Source organism: Corvus moneduloides, chromosome 6 (assembly GCF_009650955.1).
Source record: "Corvus moneduloides isolate bCorMon1 chromosome 6, bCorMon1.pri, whole genome shotgun sequence".
Lineage (NCBI taxonomy): Eukaryota > Metazoa > Chordata > Aves > Passeriformes > Corvidae > Corvus > Corvus moneduloides.
This window is the reverse complement of record NC_045481.1, coordinates 46,071,569-46,093,309: the sequence shown is the minus strand read 5'-3', so window position 1 is coordinate 46,093,309 and position 21,741 is coordinate 46,071,569. Positions and strand designations below refer to the sequence as shown.

At 40.7% G+C, this 21,741-nt stretch overlaps 1 protein-coding gene across 5 annotated transcripts in view; it reads right to left on the bottom strand.

Moving 5' to 3' along the window:
• Positions 1 to 21,741, bottom strand: part of TSPAN4 (tetraspanin 4) — a 429,626-nt gene that overhangs the window by 36,264 nt on the left and 371,621 nt on the right. For 4 of the 5 annotated variants that reach the window (XM_032110834.1, XM_032110833.1, XM_032110832.1 and 1 more), the window contains one exon: positions 17,858 to 17,932. The exons of the other annotated variant lie outside the window; for it this stretch is intronic. In XM_032110834.1, coding sequence (XP_031966725.1) covers positions 17,858 to 17,932 — 75 coding nt within the window. The remainder of the gene's footprint in view (positions 1 to 17,857; positions 17,933 to 21,741) is intronic. 5 annotated transcript variants of the gene reach the window in all.

The following is a 21,741-nucleotide window of genomic DNA, read 5'->3' as shown; positions in this document are numbered from 1 at the left end:
GTAGACAAACAATTTGTTGATAGATAAATGTGCCACAGACAATCTAATCTTGGAAACAGAGCTGAAACCATGCAAATCAGACGTAACAGATATTCAGGTTTTGCACAAAGAAGCTTTGCTGATGAAAAATGACACCCAGCACACATGGAGTAAATGAGAGGACTGAAACAAGCTTCAATTACTAACCCCATTGTGCTCACCCTTCTTTCTACAACATAAACAGGACAACAGAAATGCTCAGATTAATCAGCCAGGGCTGAATTTCCTCCCACCAACACAGCTTATGCAGACACATTGGGAAGAAAATCATTTAACAAATTAGGACAAAATAGTGGAAAACTGAGAAAGCTGTGTGTTCACTGGAGTACTGTTTCACCACAAATACGTGAGGGTGCAAAAACACCCACGATTTCTGAAACACTCAATATAATTGTTAATAATGGAAAAGATGAACCCAAAGTTTGATGAAAAAAGGGTTCATTTGCAGGGTCAATTCAAACAAAATGAACAGAGAGGAGAAGAAATCTATGGGCAAGATTATCAAAGCATTAGAAGCACTCTCTGCTCACCCATCCCCTTTATTGGGAAGGGCTTTAACTACTCTTATCTCCTCAGATTTGAGGGAGAAGAAAGGATGGAATCAATAGGATAACTGTGGCTCTTCCAGCTATTTTAGATAGATTTATAACCATTTGCAAATTGCATTAAACATCCAGAATTTAGGACAGGAAACTTTTAATTTTCTTTCACAAATCTAATTAACTAAATGAATATGCTCCAAGCAATAGCAAATCCCCCACATGCATGTTTGAGGAAAGTGATTCCCATGAAACTGCAAGCAGCACCAGGCATCCTTTCCTACACAGGCAAAGTGGGGGCCAAAAGGGACAGTTTAAGTCTGCAAAGGAAACTTGGGGTTATAAAAATATAACCTCATTTAAAAATACAATAGCTGAGAGCTTCAGGGTATCATTTTTGTCCACAGCAGACAAGCAGTCTGAGCAGTTTGGTAATGAGGACACAAGATTGGGAAGTGGGATTGAGGAACATCATTCACAAACCAATTGAAAAAAAAAACTCCAAACAGACAAGAAGCAGACTGGCACTCAGAAAAACTAGTTGCAGCAGAGATTAATATTTTTCTGCAGGAGCATGTCACTCACCCCACTACACACCAGTAAGAGAAAGCTCTGGCAGCAAGAGACAAATTGCTATTTGCTATTACTCTCATAATAATGCCTACAGAGCCACCTCTGTTTTGCCCTGATACATAATTTATAGAGGGGAGAAAAATGCGACCCTTGAAATTACTTTGGCCCTGTAGTTTTTAACAGTCAGAGATGATTTCTTTGAGATCTAATTCGTGATTTGCAGGCTTCATTAAGTTTTCACAAGTAATTTCAAACTTAAATCACCATTGGCAAATCCATCATTTATTGATAGAAACATTAGGACTCTAATGCAGTGTGACTTGTGATGAAACAAGATAGGAAGGAATTAGGGTAGAAAAAAGTGATCCTTTTTGCCACAAAAGGCCGTTTCGTCAGAAAAAAAAAAAAAAACAGAGAGGGAAAAAATTAGTTTTTCTCTCTCCTGTCACTTTGAACAATCCATGAAGAGTTTTTTAAAGTTGTTAAAATCCTCTTCTAAAACTTGGGTAAGGCAATACAGCTAAGGTCAAGGAGAAGCGTAAGGAGTAAGCTTTCTGTTTTCTCCTTGTTTACAGAGATATTGTAAGGATGGGGTGCAGCAGAATTCCATCCTATGAAAGACAAGGGAATAAACAAAAGCAGACTAAAGCAAGTAAAACACAACAGAGAAGCCCAGATATTTAATCCCTCACCAAACTGAATCCCATGATTCTGGCTGAGGACATGCTGAAACAGTAGAAAGATGGTGACTCTATTTTGATTGATATTTAAGGATTTAGTGTGTAGTTATTCCAAACTTTACCAAGTAGAAATTTCCAAGCAAACAGCATCCAAGTACACTTTTCAGGGGCCTGTATCTATCTGATCTTACCACAGAGACTCTCCTTCATGCTCTGCAGCCATCTCCCTTTAGTGCAGCTTTCCATACAGACAGGGATTTATTTCTTTTTATATTCCAGATAGCACTTTTGTTTACTGCACTTTATTTGCCATCCTATTGTTCCCCTTGTGCAGCAATAACTGTTTCTGGCCACCCATCTTGAACAGGTGTGATAAATAAAGCATTTCACACACAAGTGACATCAGTGCAGATCCCAAGGAAAACACAACTCCAAATGAGGTGTTGTCATGGACAGGTGGGTGATGCACAAGCAGAAGTCCCTGCATCTTCTTACCTGTGGCAGAGTGAGGCCACAAGAGTTAATACTTCCTGCCCATAGAAAGAATAAGAAAAAGGGATGAAACAGAACCAGAACTCCCCACAGTGCAACACTATGCAACAGCATGAAAAATTAGGAATATTTGGTACAATTTAAAAAGAGAGGATAACAGGATTACTCTGTCTGGGAGATGCTATCTGACTTCAGTGATGTTATTTCACTCAGAGATCATGAAATGACTGGCTGGTTGCTAAACAAGTTTTACCTATTTCAGAATAACTACCCTCATCACTTTGAGCTGCATGGGTATTTCTGTGACTTTCTCATTTATTTTTCATATATAAATAATGAATAAGAATTTATGAGAATAAGAATATTAAATAAGCTGACTGTAATGCATTTTAAATAAACCTGCTACTTCTTTTTTTAGATCTAAATTAAATGCATAGTAAGCACCTCTCAAATGCTTGTGGCTAAATTTACCACTGGGAACTTAATGGGTGTGCTGATGAAACATTTACGTGCACCTGTTTTGGCCATAAAGTGAAAAAATGTGCACATCCAATACATTCAGCTTAACATCCAGCCTCTCCTCTGCCATGATGCTTGCTTAATATGTCCAAATGAAAGACTAAATGGGGAAAACTGGAAAGCTTCAAAGTCTGGACTTCTTTTAAAAAAAACCCAACATTTTCAGACACTGTTTAGGCCACCACCTATGAGCTGAGATTTATAAAGTTCTGCCATTCACATTTCAATTCTGTTTCAATAAATGCCATTATAAAGTTTTCAGACTAGTAATAAAAAAGCTATTAATGTGTTTCCTCCACACTAATCAATTCAATATGGGGATCGTGATGTTAACACTACTTTACATTACCACCTTCATAATTTCTCATTCTTCCAATATATAAAATAAACAAAAGGTTTTTGGATTCCTTATAGATTCATTTTTATCTCAAAGTGAAAGCTGTGTGAGATTTGTGGCTTCAGACTCATAGCTGGTGATAAGCTTCTCCTTCCTTCCTCTTCTCAAACTAAATATATAAAGAGACTTTAACAAAATTAATTGCAGCATTCACTGTTCATGAATTTCTATGCTTGTGTAACTCATTTCCTTGCAGATAGCGAAGCAAAAGGGGATTCTCTTGCTGCCAAGGTTACAGGATTCATGAGTCAGGCCTGCTCAGGACTAATGGGGAATAAGTAAAGAATCCCCCTCATCACTCCTTTCACTGGGGGCAAGCTTTTAATCGCTTTAAATTAGTCAGGGCCATGGGACTGCGTTCCTTAGGATACAGGGACAGACAGAACAAATGCTGCCAGGAAAATCATGAACAGCCATTTCTGCCACAATATGTGTAATGTTTAGTAATAAACATGACTCCCAGCTTGAGGACCAATCATATTCATATTCATCTCTAGCAAAGTATAAAGCCCTTCAATCCCTTCATCAGCAACTCCAGTCTTTGGCTCAGGCATGATGCGGGAAAGGCAAAGCAGCCTGTGCTCCCTGAGAAAAAGGCAGCAGCATAAAACCTTCCCTTTCCCCCACCTAATCCCACTGCCCAGAGCTGCTGACTAGAGAGGTCAGAAAAGGGGACTCATCCCTGATTAGGACCATTAATGAAGCCCATGTAGGTGAGGTGAAGCCACAGAGCACTGCGGGGTCAATCTGGTGCAGATCAACAAACTCACCTTCAGGTGCTGCATACACTTATTAGAAATAGCTGTATTTGCAGGAAAAGACCTACAGAGCCACCCTTCCCAAATCCTAAAGCCCTTCCTGTACATTCTGAGACAATCCAGGTCTGAGGCATACTGGTACATCCAGAAAGCAATGAGCATTTCCTGAGTTTTCCTGGATTTTTAAGTTAGAGAGTGGAAGGACAATTTAATTTCCTACTTCATAAAATGCAATCCATCTTTCATTCCCCACTCACTGTTATAAAAATCTGCAGAGATAAAAGACTTGTTTAATTTATTTTTCCATTTCATCTTGAAATGGATGACCAGTTAAGCTGCCAGTTCCTGATAAAACAAAGGACGTGATCCAAACCTACGAGTTTACTAATATGAACACATTTTTACCCTCCATGTACAACCCTGTCCCAAAGGGAATATGAGAGGCTCAGCACTGTGGTCAGAGGACACAAAAAAGAGAATGTTAAGATTCATTCTTACTTGGGGAATTCTTCCCTTGTGAAGTGAGTTGCTGCAGTGGGCAGTGCCCTGAACCACGACCCACCACTGTACTGCTGTTCAGGGTCACTCCACCTCAGAGATGGCTTGCAGACATGAAAGGGATTCAGGGCACTCCACATCCCAGCATTTTCATGAACTCTCAAAATTCAAGCACCCCTGAATTATCTCGAAATGGGTCAACAAGGGAGAGACACCCAAATCACTCTTAGCTTAAAACCACATTTTTATTATGTAGGATGTACTTAAGCATCTGCCAAATATAATTTTCCTTTAGCATTAATTTTTCTCTTTACCACACTCCACCACCATCACTTAAAAGAGCACCTAAAAATTGCTTAAAAACAACCTCTGTAATAAGTGTCAAATGCTTGCCTACTTGACTCCACTTAAATCTGCTCGATTAGAACAGAAGTTATCAGCATGCAACCTAAAATTCCCATTGGGAAATTGTTTCAAGGACTGAAGGTGAAGCGATGGGCAAGTCAGAATTGACATGGGGACCTCTCAAAGTCCTCTTCTCTTGGAAGGTCAGAGCAACCAGGGCACTGCAAGCTTTCGGAGATCAGAAACTTGATCCTCTTAATTCACACAATTTAAATTGTGGATTCATAGTGCTAAGCTGAGCAAGGCAAACAGTCTTTGAGGAGAAAGAGAATAATTCTGTGACTGAAGAAACATGCTTCAAGTAGTGCATCTCATCAGCTGCGTTTCTCAGTGCCTAAATATGCCACTTTTCAAAAGAAAATCTATATAGAACAGGACTACTCAATACTCTTCTGATAAATTAATCTCCCCTAGAAAATTTCATATGGAAAAATATTGAGAAAGAGTAATACGGGAACCCTTGAATTTAATATGCTACAAAAAAAAAAAAGGGGGGGGGAGGAGATTAATGAGATGTATCAACTCTAAACATAAAAGCTGTGGGATAGATGAGGACTTACCAAGTGACCCTTACAAGCTACACCACAGCATGGCATCCTGCTGGGGCCAGAAAAAATTCCACACACAGTCTGTGAAACAGTGGTTTAAAATATGTTGCTCATCTGCACTGAAACTGCTTCACAGCACATGTGAAAAAGGTTCATTTGTCCACTTCTAAACCTGGCTTTTGGCATCTACCTGATACACAGGACATAGCAGGGAGCACACACAGGCAAATCCATACCAGGACATGCCACATGTCACTTGAAAGTGTCACTCCAGCCTCACAGGGAAGACTAAAGCCGTTCCAGGCACACAGCAAACGGATCTACTCCAAATGGCCAGCTACACCAGCAGAACATTGCTCAAAACATGCCTGGAATGGGTGGAGGAAGGCCTTTGGATCAGAAAAGTATCTCATATCTATTTCTACATCAAGAAGAGAGTATAGTTTTGCATCTCAGAGCCTGATCCAATCTCCTCAAAGAGCTACGCAGTAATGTTGACAGTTCTGAGGTGTCTATGGAGTGTGCAAAGAGCTGCCCTGGATCAGAAGCAAGGAGCCTGAGGAACCCAGAATCTGACTCCTATGGAATCTGCATGGTTCCACTAACTATGGGAAAGCAAAAAGCCACATTCTCCATTTTACCATACATAGCACTAGCTGATACTTAGGGGATGAATACAAAAATAGAACCATAACCAGTCACAAAATCTAATAAACAAGCATTAAATCCTCAAAAAGTCCATCTTGAGGTGGAATGAAGCATCTCCCTGCTGCCTCCTTAGCAGTTTGATATCAAGCACATTCCAGGAATTCAAAGTATTTTTAAAAAGTAATTCCAAGTAAATGACAGTCAAAGCTTAATTGGAAAAGCAGTCATTTCAGTAAGTATCACTGAGAAAAAGCTTAAAGTTGCATGTTCAATTTTAACTCAAATATTCTCCTTTTGTTTAATCACTTCAAACCTATGGTATGCACCAGTGGGAGCATTTTGTTATTTGAAAGCTTTTGCCATTATATGCCTTCCACAAATTACTATAAAGCCAAAACAAATGAAGTCAATGGTTGGTAGATATGCAGATTTCAGATACACTCAATTTCCTTAATTTTTATGAAAAGTGGTGACTAGTTGCGGCAGATGCCCAAAATTAATACCCAGAATGAAACAAAAAGGCTGAAATGGGAATGTTAACAGATAAATATTTCATTTGCTCCAGAATATGTAGTGCCCTGGCAGGCAGTACTTAGGAGGCTGTTTTGCCAGCACAGTGATTGAAAGCTCTGAACAAGAAATGCCAATACCATGCAAGACAAGAGAGGACTCTGTCCCACAAGAGGATGGAGAGAAGTTCTTGAACACTGGAAGAAAGCAAATACCACTCCTGTCTTCAACATGGGCAATCAGGAAGATCCAGAACCTATGGGCTTGTCATTCTCATCTCAGTCCCTGGGAAGGAGATAGAGCAACTGATCCTGGAAACCTTTTCCACACTCATGAAGGACAGGAAGATGACTGGGAGCAGTCGGAATGGGTTTACAAGGGGTAAATCCTGCTTAACTAAGGTGACAGTTTTCCAAAATATGGCAACCAGCTCAGTGGATGTTGCTTACCTTGCTTTTATACAGCTTTTGACACCTGTAGCTCTGCAGAGAAAGGCCCTGGGGAAATTGTGGACATTAAGTTGACTGTGAGCCAGAAATGCACTCCTGTAGCAAACAAGGCCACTGTGAGAGTGGTCCGACACTGCAACAGGTTTCCCAGAGAGACTGTGGAGCCTCCATCTGTGGAGGTAGTCAAAACCCAACTGGACACAGCCCTGGGCAGCCTGCTCTCACTGTTCCTGCTTGAAGAGGGGCTTGGACTACCAGAGCTCAAGAAGTCCCTTCTAAACGAACAATTCTGCAATTCCATACCCTAGCATGGGTGCTGCATAGTTAGTCATTGAGAACATGGATGCAAAAGCCAAGTTGCCATAGTAGAGATTAGGAAATTAACATCCAGAGGAATCTATATCTCATTAATTACATTTCTTTTGGAAATGTGTCATCTTTCTGCAGCCAAAATTCAACCAATTTCTTAGCAGGCAACAGCATCCCTCACATACTCTGCATCACAAGATTAAGACATTATTCTTGAGAACAAAGTGCCCCAATCATTGCAGCTGCCAGGCAGTGGCATCTCCTACAGCACTGGAATACATCATTGCACACACTCAAGTGAGCATTATTTGGATCACTAAGTTAAGAAGTGGGAAAGAGATTTAGAAATACTAAAATTAAGGATAATAGCTTCATGAAAGACAACAGGCAGCTCCCACTGACTTCACTTAGGCCAGGATTTTACCATACAGAAAGGGGTGACTTGTGCATCCATTCTGTGCTGACACCTGATACTGCACTGTGCAGATAAACTCCTAGAAGGCTTGAAATGGATATGGCAAAACTGTGATATCCAGCAGCAGTTCCAGCGTCCTAGTCTTACTCATCTAATCACCTCTCACTGCAGCTCTCACATGCAAACTGACACCTCCATGAATAGAGCTGAAAGAGAGAAAACTTAAGGCAGGCAGTGGGAGAAGCAATCCTCAGTGTTCAGTGCTCTCAGTGATAACAACAGTCACTATGAAAGAGCTGTCCCTGCCATCTGTACATAAATCGGTGTCAAAGCCAGCAGCAGCCAGGCTTTCATCGGAACACCCAGCCCTGGGAAACCACATCTGGCTGCTGAATGGTCACCTGCAGTGGTGCCAGCAGCAAGGGCATGCTGCTGACATTTACTTAAATATCAGTCCCACTTCAACACACTTCAAGGTATGCAGCACATCCTCCCCATTTTCTTCACAGTCCTCAAAAGAAAAGAATTATTTTTTTCCTCTCAAGCTGACTGACCTTGAAAAAAACATTTCTTCTCTTTGTTTGCACAGATCCAGCTGTTTTTGTGCCACCTACAATGCATTCCCTATTCATGGAGAGAAAGGTAGACCTGAAATAAATCTACAGGACATTTCCTTGTGAGTCCTTGTCGCATAGAGAGAAATGTTGATTCTCTTCACAGCTCTTAAATATCCCTTCAAACATTTTGATTAATTCAAATCTTGTTGCAACTCCTTTGGTCCTGAATTGTTAAAAGAAAAACGAGATGTCTTGTGCGAAAAATCTGACAAACATCTCGTTCTTAATCAAAATCTCACATGCTTTGTGGCTTTCTACTTTCATTATATCTCTAGATAAAGACTTCTAGTAGTTCCTCAAATATCTTCAATGATCTTTTGTATCTTTTCCATTTTGCTTCATTTACATAATCTACCAATTTAACATGCAATTCAGTTTGCACTTCAATATGCCCTTCAAGGTGACCTCTGAAAAGGTTCCCTAAATGCTGAGGTTAGGACTTTGTCAACAGAGGCAACATCAGCACTGCTGAAGGAGATGACATGTCTTGTTCTGCTTTCCTGTGGTTCAGAGGCAAGGTGCAGATGGCAAAAACGTCTGGGAGAACATCATCATCCTTGGATTATGGCAGTAAAGCACAAAACAGAGAAAGCAAGAAAATAAAAACATATACTGATGTATAATAATTCAATACTCTACGACAGAAATCAACTCATTAAGAAATTGTATCAAAGACAATTAGTAGCAGGAGCAGGGGGGTGAATGGGTTTCGACAAGAACAACCTCTCTGAAAATTCTCTGTTCTCAGGGATGCCTTCCCTGCGATTTAAAGGCATAGAAGAGGGTACACAAAATTACTGCAGTACAACAAAGTGAATTAAGATTGTGCCATAGTTAAAACAATTTTTGCACAAGCCTCACTCACTGGTAATGCCAGGACACTAAAGCAGAATTGTTTTATATTACCATCATCCAAATTATCAGAGGCACTGTACATGTCAAGTAAGAAATGTGTGCACTCAGAAAATGTAAAATAAAGCTCTCACTCTGCTCCCTGTCAAGACATATCCCTTTACACAAAATCTACTCTATCTTCCAGCTCAGTCACTTCCTACTGTCAAGTCAATCACATTTTGTTGCACATAGATTCAGGGAGCCCAAGATCCCAAACGATTAAGGATTGTTAATTCATATTAAAAATTATTCCAGCAAGCAGGCATCAATGACCACTGGTTGCTAAACACCATTGATTATGCTGGTTTTTTAAGTCTGGGGAATATATTTCCAAAGGTACAATGGCTGGTGTCTAGCAAGTTGCTGAACCTCCTTCCTGTGTCTGAACTTCACAGCAAGAATTCAACCCACAAATTTATCAACGGAAAAGATTACACCATCTTGCAGTGCAGCAATATTTCCAATGAGAAGCCTTGGACAGATCAGGGAGTTTGGGTAATACTGTCCCTGAGCATGATTTGTGGCCTTGAAGGGTCACTCAACACACTCCACCCTTAAGAGAACCAAGAACTGGTAATGGTTTGGAGCTGCAGATCAACAGATCCTTGTCTCAACCAGTTCACTGCAGACCATTGCTGAGTTAAATCAAAGGAAGGAGTTTAAAAAACCTCAGCTGCAAATTATGCCTAATAAAGTGATCAACCTAGCTCATCATTCTTCAACTGCAGCTGACAAATCCAAGACAAGGACTATATGCTACTGGCCTGCTTACAGTCTGATAACACAAAATATCATCTTCCCCTCTCTTTTTCTAATACGTAAAAAATGTTAAGCATTTAGTTTACTGTCATTTTCTAGTGTTGCCTGAAATATATTGTGACACATCAAAAATGTTCATAGAATGAATAAAAAATGTGCTGTCTGCTTCAATATACTACCTCAGTCATCCCTCAGCATTTGATGTTGCCTGTATTTAAATGCCTAAAGCCGCCTTAATTATTTATTTTATCACTTTTCTAAACCATTCTTTTCTCCTTCTGCTATTCTTCTCTTTGTCAAATAAAATTGTAGAAAACGAGTGCCAGCAGTTAGGAGATGCAAGCTGGGGGTCAGTCACCAGCTAAAGCTGATGTTGATGAGGCGTGTGTAAGCCAGGGCCTCTCACTTTACTTCTGTCAGTACTCAACACTGGCATGCACTCAGTTCCAGATCCACCCAGATGCTGAAATGGCTTCTTATGTGACCACAGCTAAGTCAAAACTGAGTAAAAACTGGTCTTGTGGAACAGGAAGGTCCCACTCCATTCACTCAGACACGAGGGCAGTACGTATTTCCTGAGACACACTGCACCCTCAGGATTTAGCATTTCACATCACTTCTCCCAGTCAGCAACAGCAGAGCTGAACTACTCACCTCCTATAACACCCTTTAAGGGGATGAATGGAAAGCACACAGACATGCAAAGTATTTAATAACCACCACTACTGTACTCCAGAGTCTTCCTTGGGAGAGGCTGGTTGAAGACCTGCACCACTTACATTTTTTCTACTATGAAACCTGAAACTTGAGGTATGGGAAACAGATAATCGTAAAAGTGCTCCACAACAAAGACATAATTTGACATGCTCCTGAGATCATGAGCTAACCTGTAATTAGATTGCAAACTAGCAAGAAGGAGGCCAAATTACATATCTTTCTGCTGCAGACTAACTGATACATTACCAAGTATTTATCAGGAAACTCTTAGACAAATTTAGTGATGTAAGGAAATAATAGATAGATCTGGCTGGCTTTAAGCCAGGCACAAATGGCAGCAACAGCTGTGTTCAATTCACCCATACAGATCTGGGAACTAATATCCCAGTTAGCTAGGCTGGGGGTTAGAACTGGATTTCTCCTGAGAAAAAAGAACTATTCCAAACTGTGCAGCAGGACACTACGGAAAATACTGAACTTGCTGCAATACGAGCAAAAATCCATACTGCCGAGGTTGAGACACCGACCTGCATCTTCATTTCTGAACTCAGCCAACATAGGAAGACAGGAGGCACAAAGAGCTGGCAGGCTGCTGCATTATCTGATCTTTACAAAGAGTACTTGTGTTAGGCATGGAGCTTAATTTAGGAGAGTTTGATTTTCCTTTCCCTGCACCCATTCCCCTGCTAACGTTTTATTCAAGGAATCAATTAGGCCTTGATCAACCATTGATCAAGAGTTCCCAATGGGAAGCCCTAATGCATTTTATCTGCAGCTATTGTTCCTAAATACACCTATTTCTGAGTATGCACTTAATTCTTTTCATCAATACTGTGCTATCCTTCAACAAGCCTGTTAATAACATTTTGGAAGTGCACTTTCAGTGAAATCCTACTTAGACAAATGAATTAGTGAAACTACTGGGATTTCCTTTGTGTGTTTGGTTTTTCCAATTGCACAGGCAAATAGATTCCATGCCCCTGACCTCCTCCTGCCTATAAAAGGTTAAAGTGATGTGCTGGAGGTTCAAGACACAAAACAGAAAGATGTTCAGAGCAAATGGAAAAAGCTAACCAATAATGCTTTTAAGAAAACATTCATTATTTTTCACTGAATTCCTTATGGAATGAAAGATGTGATGCCTCTTTACACACTCCACAAATTTTCACTGTCATTAGCATTTTCCTAGCAATATTTCTTTTAGAGACCCATAAGGTGCAGATCAACTTTACCAAGACTTGAGCATACGATGAAATCAGTCACATGGGTTCAAGCGTGCACTTAGGTTCTGTGCTGAACAGGGAGAGATTTAAACCTATGCCTGACTGCCAAGCTAAATCGGCTATAATTAAATTCTTTTGATGAAATTTCTGCAACTCCCTATTGTGGGACACCAGTACTGAAATGCTAATAAACTAGTTAAAATTAAGCTTATTACCAAGTAAAATAAACCACAGAGACACTTCTGTCTTTTCTTATTTTATATCACCATTTATATAACATTATTTTGCATTAGAGAAATAAAATACTTGACCAGCGCTAACACATCAGACTCTCAGAGCAGTAATTGCAGTGCATCACCATCCAGGAGGCAATCTGTAGATTCCTCCACATCTGCCTGCAGTGCTACTCCTGTTGATCCTGAGAAACAGGTTTTAGCTGCGTCAGCACCTAATGCAAAACCCAGATTCCAGAACACTGCCAGAGAGCTGGTACATGCCAGGAACTGCTTGATTGGTGGACTCGATAATCTTAAAGGTCTTTTAGAGACAAACCAAACGGAACCTTAACTGGAAAATAAAGCATTAATACACAGGCTGCTCAGGAACTGCTACATACATATGCCAGGACTTGCGCATCCCCACAGAAATACCAGAGGGAGTTCAAATTGGCCTTGTCCTCTAGAAAGCCTTCTCTGCATGCTGACAAGTATGCACACTACCCACACAGATTCGGTCCTGAAATGATCCCAGCCTTGCACAGCAGCAGGAACAGCCTTGTTCACAGTGGCAAAGGAGGATACAGGCACCCAATAATTCTACCACCACTCAAGAGTTCCAACAGTAAGAAGGGGCTGGTGTAGGCAAAGTCAAATGCTGATGGAGAAACATTGCTAGAAAAGGGCCATCTGACTGAACAGTGGTGCGGCGACCACTCTGTCAGTTTTGCAGGATTTTCCACAGCCTGTTGTTTTCCAGTAAATTAAGACCACCTCTGAACTGCATACAGTTTGGGTGATCTTGTCTCTTCACTTTAGGCTCCGTTCCTCCACTTTCAGCAATGTTAACATGTCCTGTGTGTGTGTTTTGGACAGCCCTGTGGGCTGTGCTGACTGGGAACATGAGGCACTTCATTACCCAAGGAGACATTACTGCTGCACTGTCAAAGGCAAACATGGAAAACTTTTAAGCTCTCTTGACAGAAGCTCAGTGAGAACAAGTTTCTGCAGCAGACTTGAACTAAACTTTTTATATGAATAATTCCATCGGTTTTCTGAGAATCCCTCCCTCACACCAGTGAGCAGCTCAGCAGGATCAGATAATTTCTGTGACCAACTGTACATGAATGCAGCGGGTGGAAAAGATTCTGTTTTTCCATTTTCTAAAGTCAAATGTGTAAGAGGTTGTGAGGACTGAGCTGTACTTGAAATCATATCCACTAAGTTCCAACCTGCTATCCTTGTATGGGAGGAGGCAAAATATCAATCAGGAATTAAAACAATTTTTAATTTCTTTTCAAAAACAAAAGCAAGAAATGCATCTATCTACAGACCACATTTTTTTACAAGACAGCAGCAAAAGCTATAGAGGAGCAGCATATAAAACAAGATCATTTTCACACATTTCATGAAAAACAGAAGTAGCCATTATTTTTCAATCCTCTGTGGGCTATTCTGTGGGCCATTTTCAACACAGCTAAGCAGGCATGGAATTTAGGCTGTAATTTTCACAGCGACCCAAGCGAGTTAATGGCCTAATCTTTATTGAAAATTCTCATCTTAACTTCAAGTTGCCAATAGCAGTAACTGCTCCCATAATCAAATATCATAGTCAGTGATTCTTCAGTGCTTTTGTTCCTTCCTGGCTTATGTTACTCAGTTTGACATTTAAAAAGAAAAAAACCCAAACCAAAAAAACAACAACCAAAAAACCCCCCAACAAAACACCCCACTCCAAAAAAAAAACCCCAAAAAAACCAACCACACATGACGGTGCTTTAGTTATGTTCTTTCATTTGTGGGCATTACATAGGTCTGCCTGTAAATCATATAAAATGCAGACATCTACTGAAAAACTCACCTATTACAGCTGCAAAAAAGTAAATATGGACTTTTCTTTTTCTATGCCGCCAGAAGAATCATCAAATGAAAAATAAATACAGATGCTAAAACCAGGAGGATTATACAAGTTAGAACTGGTACAAGACTGTGCATTTTATTAGCATAATTTACATTCTAGCAGGATCCAATCTGGTGTTGAGAAATATGAGTATCCAATCTCTGACAGGATAGGGCTCTGCTGCTTTCTCCTTATCACAATAAAATTAAGGTTAACCCTCTCAGTACTCCGTGGATGTGTTATAAATACAGAGAGTCTCATATAGAGATGTCAGTCTTACAGAAATATCAAATGCTGCTCTGTATTGATGGAACCAAAATAAAACATACTAAAGAGAAAATTCCTCTTATAGATAGGCAGCCATGCACACAACCATCCACATGACTCCAGAAACGTCCCTGGAGTTTAGACCGCTACAAATGGGGGCATAAATGTAGCCTGAAAAAGTACTGCACCCAGGACGATAACAACCTGCCTCAGTTTTCATAATCACACAAACTCCATTCAATGCCCACATCTCCTGGGCTGGTACTTCTGACATCAAAAAATTAAAAGCCACATTTTAGGAACTTTTATATGAACGTGTGCAAATGTCAGCAGGAGTTTCCAAGTCCCTCAGGTGCTCACGTTGAGCTGAAGACAGCCTATGAACCAGTCCCTCTGCTGCTTTGGCAACAGCCAGGACAAAATAAAAGGGCTATCGGTTTTTCCATACAACCATCCTACAGGAACGCATTCCACCACAGCCCACATTCACATTTGCAGAAGTCAAGTTTTGTACTTTGCAACACAACTAGTCAGGACAGTTGGAGGAATAGAGAACAAGGTGTGAGCACAGGCCCTGCCAAGGAGTTCTACAGTGCAGTTCCAAGAAACAAGGCACTACTACTTTTCCTCCCTACACTCTGGATTTCTGAGCTTTCTCCAAGTCCCTCTCTCTTCACAGTATCACACTGCATAGCCAGCTCAGAGAAAGAGTTTTGAACTTCAGGGCAGCATTTATCTCATGAGATCAAGATAAACCTTTATCCATCAAGGAAAGAAAAGATGACATCCTAGGGCATGAGATCAGGTTGGCTGCTTAAAAGCTCAGAGAAGCTGCTACCAAATCACTAGAATGAGAGGCAGAGGCATTTTTTGGGCTTCTCCCAAGCTGATGAACGAGAATAGGTCAGTTGAGGCTGTTGTGACTCCCCATTTATGTCCACAGCTGCACACCCCTCCACAGTAAGGGAATAAAAAGCCCTATGCCAAAAGCCTGTCTGTGAACGGTTGTAAAGAACTGTTGCCATGATGCTTTTTAGTAACTAACACAGTACTAAAGCAATAGTCCCAGCAATGGATCCAGAGAGACTGCTTCACCACCTGGGAGGGAGCCCACGCAGCGTGCCCACAAACACATGGATACACATCCACCCTGTGGCTGGTACTGCTCAAAGTGACAATCTGCAGAGTCCTCTTCTGCTTTCGCACACAAAACTAACCTTCCTTTCTTCTGATGGACAAGTGTCAGTGTAGAATGTTCCTTCACTGATTTTCCAAGGATCTACATTAACTGAATTACTGTGGTGGACTTGTTTGGGTTTGCTACTTTCCCATACATGTGGCAATATTGTTTATCACATCAGGAAAGCCAGCACACAAACTCTAAACATGCTGTATGAAAATATTAGTTTTAGGCTGCTGCTGCTGTTTTATTTATTCTGCAGTAGGCAGGACTGCAAGTGTAACACAAACTATTGATTTCCTCAGTATAAGATTTAAACTCCTACAGGAACATTAAGAGCCTCAAATTTGATCATCTGCAATACAGAGACTACAGCAATTTGTTAACTCAGTAAAACTGCACTTGAACTGGAGCCCATATTTTAGACTCTGTTTTGATCTTACAGACAACTGCACGGTACTACCTCCTGCAGTATGTGAGTCAGAGGAAAGTTAATTTCCTGATCTCTTTATTAAGAATCAATAAAAACCACTGCAAACCAACAGGCTGAAGGAGGAAGGGAATCCTTCCTGGTACTTTTTCACTGTTGTTACCTCTGAAGAGTGAGGACAAACACTCTCTGTGACACACCTGTCAACCTAACAGCACTGACAACTCTATGAATAAAAATACTTAATTGGTTTTTTTCTTTCCTCCATACCCACACATTTACTGATCTATCAGCCTCAACACCAGCCAACAACATGAGTTCTACAAGATGATGACTTGGAACATAAGACCCATTTATTTTATAAACCTAATCAGAAACATTTTCATGTATTTCTTCTGTGTTCAGGACAGGTCTTTCCTTTAAGTCTGCCATTATTTTAGAAACAACTGTAATCACTCTTTGTAAGATCTCCTAAGCAGAGAATCTCTTTCCTTTCCCAAACTGAATCTAGGTTGTCTCTGTAATCCCTCTTCACAACAGCTCTTTTCCATCCTTCTAGCACTTCTAATCGCTTCTGTAACCAAAACTCAACATTATATTCACAGTGAGGCAAGTCTGTTATACAATGACATGATAATATTTTCTAACTGATTTTCTTTCTTAATATAACCAAATGTTGTGTTTGGGTTTTGGAGGCCCACTGCATATTAAGTAGATGCCTTTAGTCCTGTATGATGTGTAGATCTTTCTCCCAAGAGCTGACAAGTAATTCAGAATCCAGTAATGCATACAAGTAATTTTAAAATACCTGGCAAGTTAATTCCACGTTCCAGCTACAGAACACTGTCTGGGAACCTAGCTCTTTAAAGTCCTTCAGAACTGCACCTGACAATCACTCACTTATATGACTAATACATAATCACTCACTTATGTCATTAATATACTACTCATTATATTAATTAATAATTTATTTATTAATGAACACAGTGGTGGTGTTGGTTTGGTTTTCCTTTTTTTTTTGCTATTGCCTTCCCATTCCAGAAGAAAGTGTTTACCACTCATGTACCTGACGAATGTTTATTCATGGTAAAATTTTGCAACCTTCCCTGTAATTTTCAAGTTCCCTTAGTCTTCAGATGTAAGGGACTTTTAATTTTGATTGGAAGCAGGTGGCACACAATTATGCCCTTGCTTTGGAGTTATTCATTTAAGATTTTTTGAAAGAAAAATTATTTTAAGGATAAATATAACTCAGATAGGCAATATTGCCCTTACAACAGAAGGAACAATAGTCAAACATAAGTAAAATGTGAAAGCACAAACAAAACCTGTGTTTATTGAACTTTTATGCATTTACTTTGGCTTTCCACTAGGCTCTAAGTACCCATGTGCTGCAAGGAGCAATGTGGAAAGATAATGAATTTTATGCCTCTGCCTGTGTGGAGTACATTTCCTTTTTAACAATATCAATGTGGCTCTTAAACCATAACCACATTTTTTAAAATCCTATTCACTCTGATGGGTATCTCTTCCTACATGCTCCTAGTAAGGCTTGTTGGCTTCTTTGCTTTTTTTGTGGGGGGTTTTGGTGTTTGTGGGGTTTTTTGTGGAGTTTTTTGTTTCTTTTTTTTGTTGTTGTTAATGACAGATGCACTTGGCAGTATCTGTGACCTTGAGCTGTACACTTGAGCAAGCAAGACAGCCCAGTCCTGCCAGGCCGTTTATGCATTCTGAGAGAGCTCCTTCTGAGAGGAGTGTCTCAAAGAAGACAGAAGCATGATGTGCATACCAAGCCAAGTGCTTCATGGTTTATTTATAGGAAAAAGGGGCATATAAATTTGCTGAAGGGGAAAGAAAAATGAAGAATTTGACTTACCTTGTCGGTGTAGACGAAGAACAGAATCACAACAGTGAGCTCCAACAGAAATATAATTAACAGCATGATAAAAAACTGTCAAGAGAAGAAAGGACAGGGGATAAAACAAAAGCAAAAGCCATCAACATTATTTCAGCTTTTTCTGGATGCACAGTAAGTACATTCAGCAGATCATGCAGAATGGGAAGTGGGAGTCATACAGGCAGCAGGATACAAAGCTGCTGCAACTGAAAAAGCAGGTGAAGGACTAGGAAACACCACAGTGCCTGGGCACAGGCAGGGCTCATTCATAGCACTGGTTTCAGCAGAACAGCCTAAAACCCCACAAAGAGCAAGCCAGTGCTCTCTTTGACAGCAAACCTTGAGGAGTCTTCCCATGCTGGGTTCTTTCCTTTTTCCCCACTGGGTATTAGTGATGATATCCAATGATATCTGTGAAATCCACAGCTTAACTTCCCACAGCAAGAGAAGGTAGCCTGGGCCAAACATCATAAAGTCATAGCTCTTTTCAAGGGCAGTTGTGGGATCAAGGGGAAGTGAAAGGCGCACCAAGTTAGCTTTACAAGCAGTTCCAGAGAGCTACACAAATCACCCAGGAGTTTCAGCTGAAAGGGGCTGATTTGTACTGAAGACATCAAAGCAAAGTTGGCCCACCTCTCTCTCTCCTCATAAGCCATGGAACCGCCTAAAACCCAGGAGTCAAAAGTTCGAAGGGCTGGATAAAAAACTTCTAACACAGGGATTTCAGGCAGATACTCTAAAGCCCTCAGCTCTGATTGACTTCAGTGAGAGGAACTGTTGGCAATGCCAGACACTTCTGGGAAACCACATCCTCTGCATTTTGGTACAACGCTGGATGGGTCTGCAGCAGCATCAACACAGCACCTGCAGACTTTCGAGTGAGTGCTATCAGAGCATTAAATGAAACTCAGTTTTGCATAGATAGGTAAAGGAGAGAGTAATTTTGGAAACTTTTTAGGCTCAGGGAAAGGTCCAGCTCCCTATAACACAAAATTCACACACTTAGCAGCCTGTAAGCCTGGAATTCTAATACTTGGCAACACAGACTTAATTGGAAACCCATCCCCAAGAGAAAAAAAGCAGTTACTGTCTCTTCAACCACAAGGCTGCAAACCTATGAAAGTTTAATAGCTACTAAGCCTTTATCAGAATTTCTGCACTGCCTGGTAAGCCAAAACCAAACCTTTGAACCCATGGATTTATGTGACTGAATGGAGAGCAAGAAGTCACGAAGGGGAAAATACTTTTCTTCCCTGGTACAATTACTGTGTCTACAAAAGTCATTGCATTTTGCCCCACGAATCTTAAATTATTTATTTTCAAATTTTCATCACCAGTATTTTTACACCTGCCTGACCCTAATACTGGATCCTATTACTGCCCACTTTTGAATCACAGAACTTATTTATGCCTGTGATCCAAGCTGATTTCCATATCATTACCATCCAACACTGACCTTCTGTATGGCTTTGCAAACCCATCTTGGTGCAGCTTGCTTATTTTTTACAATTTCAGCCTGCTGCATAGCATTAACTGGAACAGGACAAAGCATATCCCTCTTTGCAAAGATCCATGGATACTTTGCTCTATCTGGCTGTAGAATACTTTTTTGCTCATCCGTAAAAGCATCGCTTTTCCAAAACATGCACATGAACATCATTTTCTCCCTATGAAATTCCCTGGCATAGACAGGATTGCATGAGACAATTTCTAGAACAAAGGAGAAAGACTGTTTGTTACCCATTATATACAGTGATCAGCATTTCCTACCACAGGATCTCAGTTTCATCAGCTTATCATTTTGCCAAACCTTAATTGTGTGTGCTTATATATTCTGTGCTTGTTTTTGTTGAAAGGATAAAAGCTTTTGGAAGAATGTCAAAAATAGCACTCCAATTACTTCTAAGAATGAAGCAGGGCAAAGTATACAATTCTTCCCAGGTTAAATTTCTGGGGCTTTAATTTGAAATCCTCTCATACTGTTTAGAGCAGGGACCTAACACAGGGCAGCTCCATTTCAGGCACTGAAATTTCAGCCTTTTGTCTTACCCAGCTATGAGTGGATGTTTGTGGGAAAGTTATTAGCTTTCAAGAGGCTGCATTTCACACATCATAGAGATGAAGAGGGCTCAGCAGCTAAAACCTTCCAATCATACACCCAACATGCTCACACACAACCAGAAAACGCACAAACCACCCCACAGATCTTTTCTGCTCCTGTGGTGCCTTTCTGCCATCTCCCCAAAGCAAATAACCTCCAGTCCCACTTCACAACACATGACCTGGAACACCAGGGTATGTCCAGGAACTGGAATAAAACTTAGGGATCTGCTTTTTCTGCACTCTCAAGAAAGCTTTTTATCCCTTCTCTGCATGCAGCAGCATGGAGAGAGTACAGATGAAGCCAGGGAGTGACTGCAGGAGAAAGGCAACCCTAAGTAAGAGCATTTTTAACAGCAGATGGGGAATGATTTGGCTTAGGATATGATCTGGCTACAAGCTTTAGAAAAAGTGGACCTACAAGCAGCAGACGATCCACGCAGGAGACACAGGGGGCAGGGGACACCTGTGCACATGGATACCCAGGAAAAATGAGGCCTTTGAGAAGATGGTGGCCTGGGGAGGATCCCATGCTGGAGCCATGGCAGAAAAAAAAGGAGAAAGAAAGAAAAAATGGTTTAAAAAGGAAAGTGCCCTGCACTGACCCCTAGTACTGTATGGGAGTATGGGAGTGGCAAGGGGGAAGGAAAGGTGTCTGGAGGGAAGTGGAGGTGTTTTCTCAAGCATGTCATTATTTCTCAATTCTAGGATCACTAATTAAAATTTTATCTTAATTAGCAACAAATTAAGTGAAATTTCATGTCTCAAGAGTATTTTCCTCTGTAACACCAACTCTGCTAAAAGCTCCCATCTTCAGACTGGAGCAGGGAGCTGCTGTTGCCAGCTGTGCCAGTGTCCACTAGCAGAAGGCGGCTGGACCTTCTGGTGAGACCATGATGGTGCTCCTGCCTTCCTCAGGTCATACTAGAGAAATAGGTATGACACTGCCATCAGAAAAGATGCTAAAATTGTGGAGTCAAGCACTCAAGATTTAGGAAATATCAGAATAAAAACCCTCTCAGTGATGGTTATGTATCATGTTTAAGTCCTTCCCGGCATAGACTGAGAGGGTCCTCCAAACTGGGAATTTGGTTTCATGCACTGCAGATCTTGGAAGTCATACAGTGAAGCAAAACGAACATACATTGTTCAGAAATTCAAAACCTAGATAAACAGGATTATGCTTTATCTCCATAGAAAAATATTTTGGTTTTATATAAAATATCTAACTCTATCTTTTCTTTTACATTTGCATCCATTGACAGGGCCCACATGGTTATATCACAGATAACTAACAAGTATGAGGAATCCCCACATGTGCAGACAGTAGAGACCTTTGCTGTATCTTTTATTACAAACGCTAATTAAGTGAGATCAACCTCAATGTGGAGGCTTCAAACTCATCACCTGGTAAAAGCTACAAGCACTTCGATGTCAGCTCATCTGTCATGCTGCCTCTCTAAAGAAGGGCTGTACCTGAACCCAAACCAACACCTTGGAAAGCAGAAATCAAGGCTTCAGCCTGTGCTGGCTGCAAAGCAAGGCCTGCACACCAGAGCACATCCTGTGACTCAGCAGGCTGAAGTGCATGCGTGGACACATGCACAACCTGCTCCTCTATTCCACAGCAGCTTCCAACAACAGTTCATTTTCAGTTCCATCCTCAGTATCATCCTAAAGGGAACGATGCCCGATCTAGGGCCAGACCCAGCTTGGCATATACCATTCAAATTTAGAAAGAAGAAACATGAACTCACTGAAGA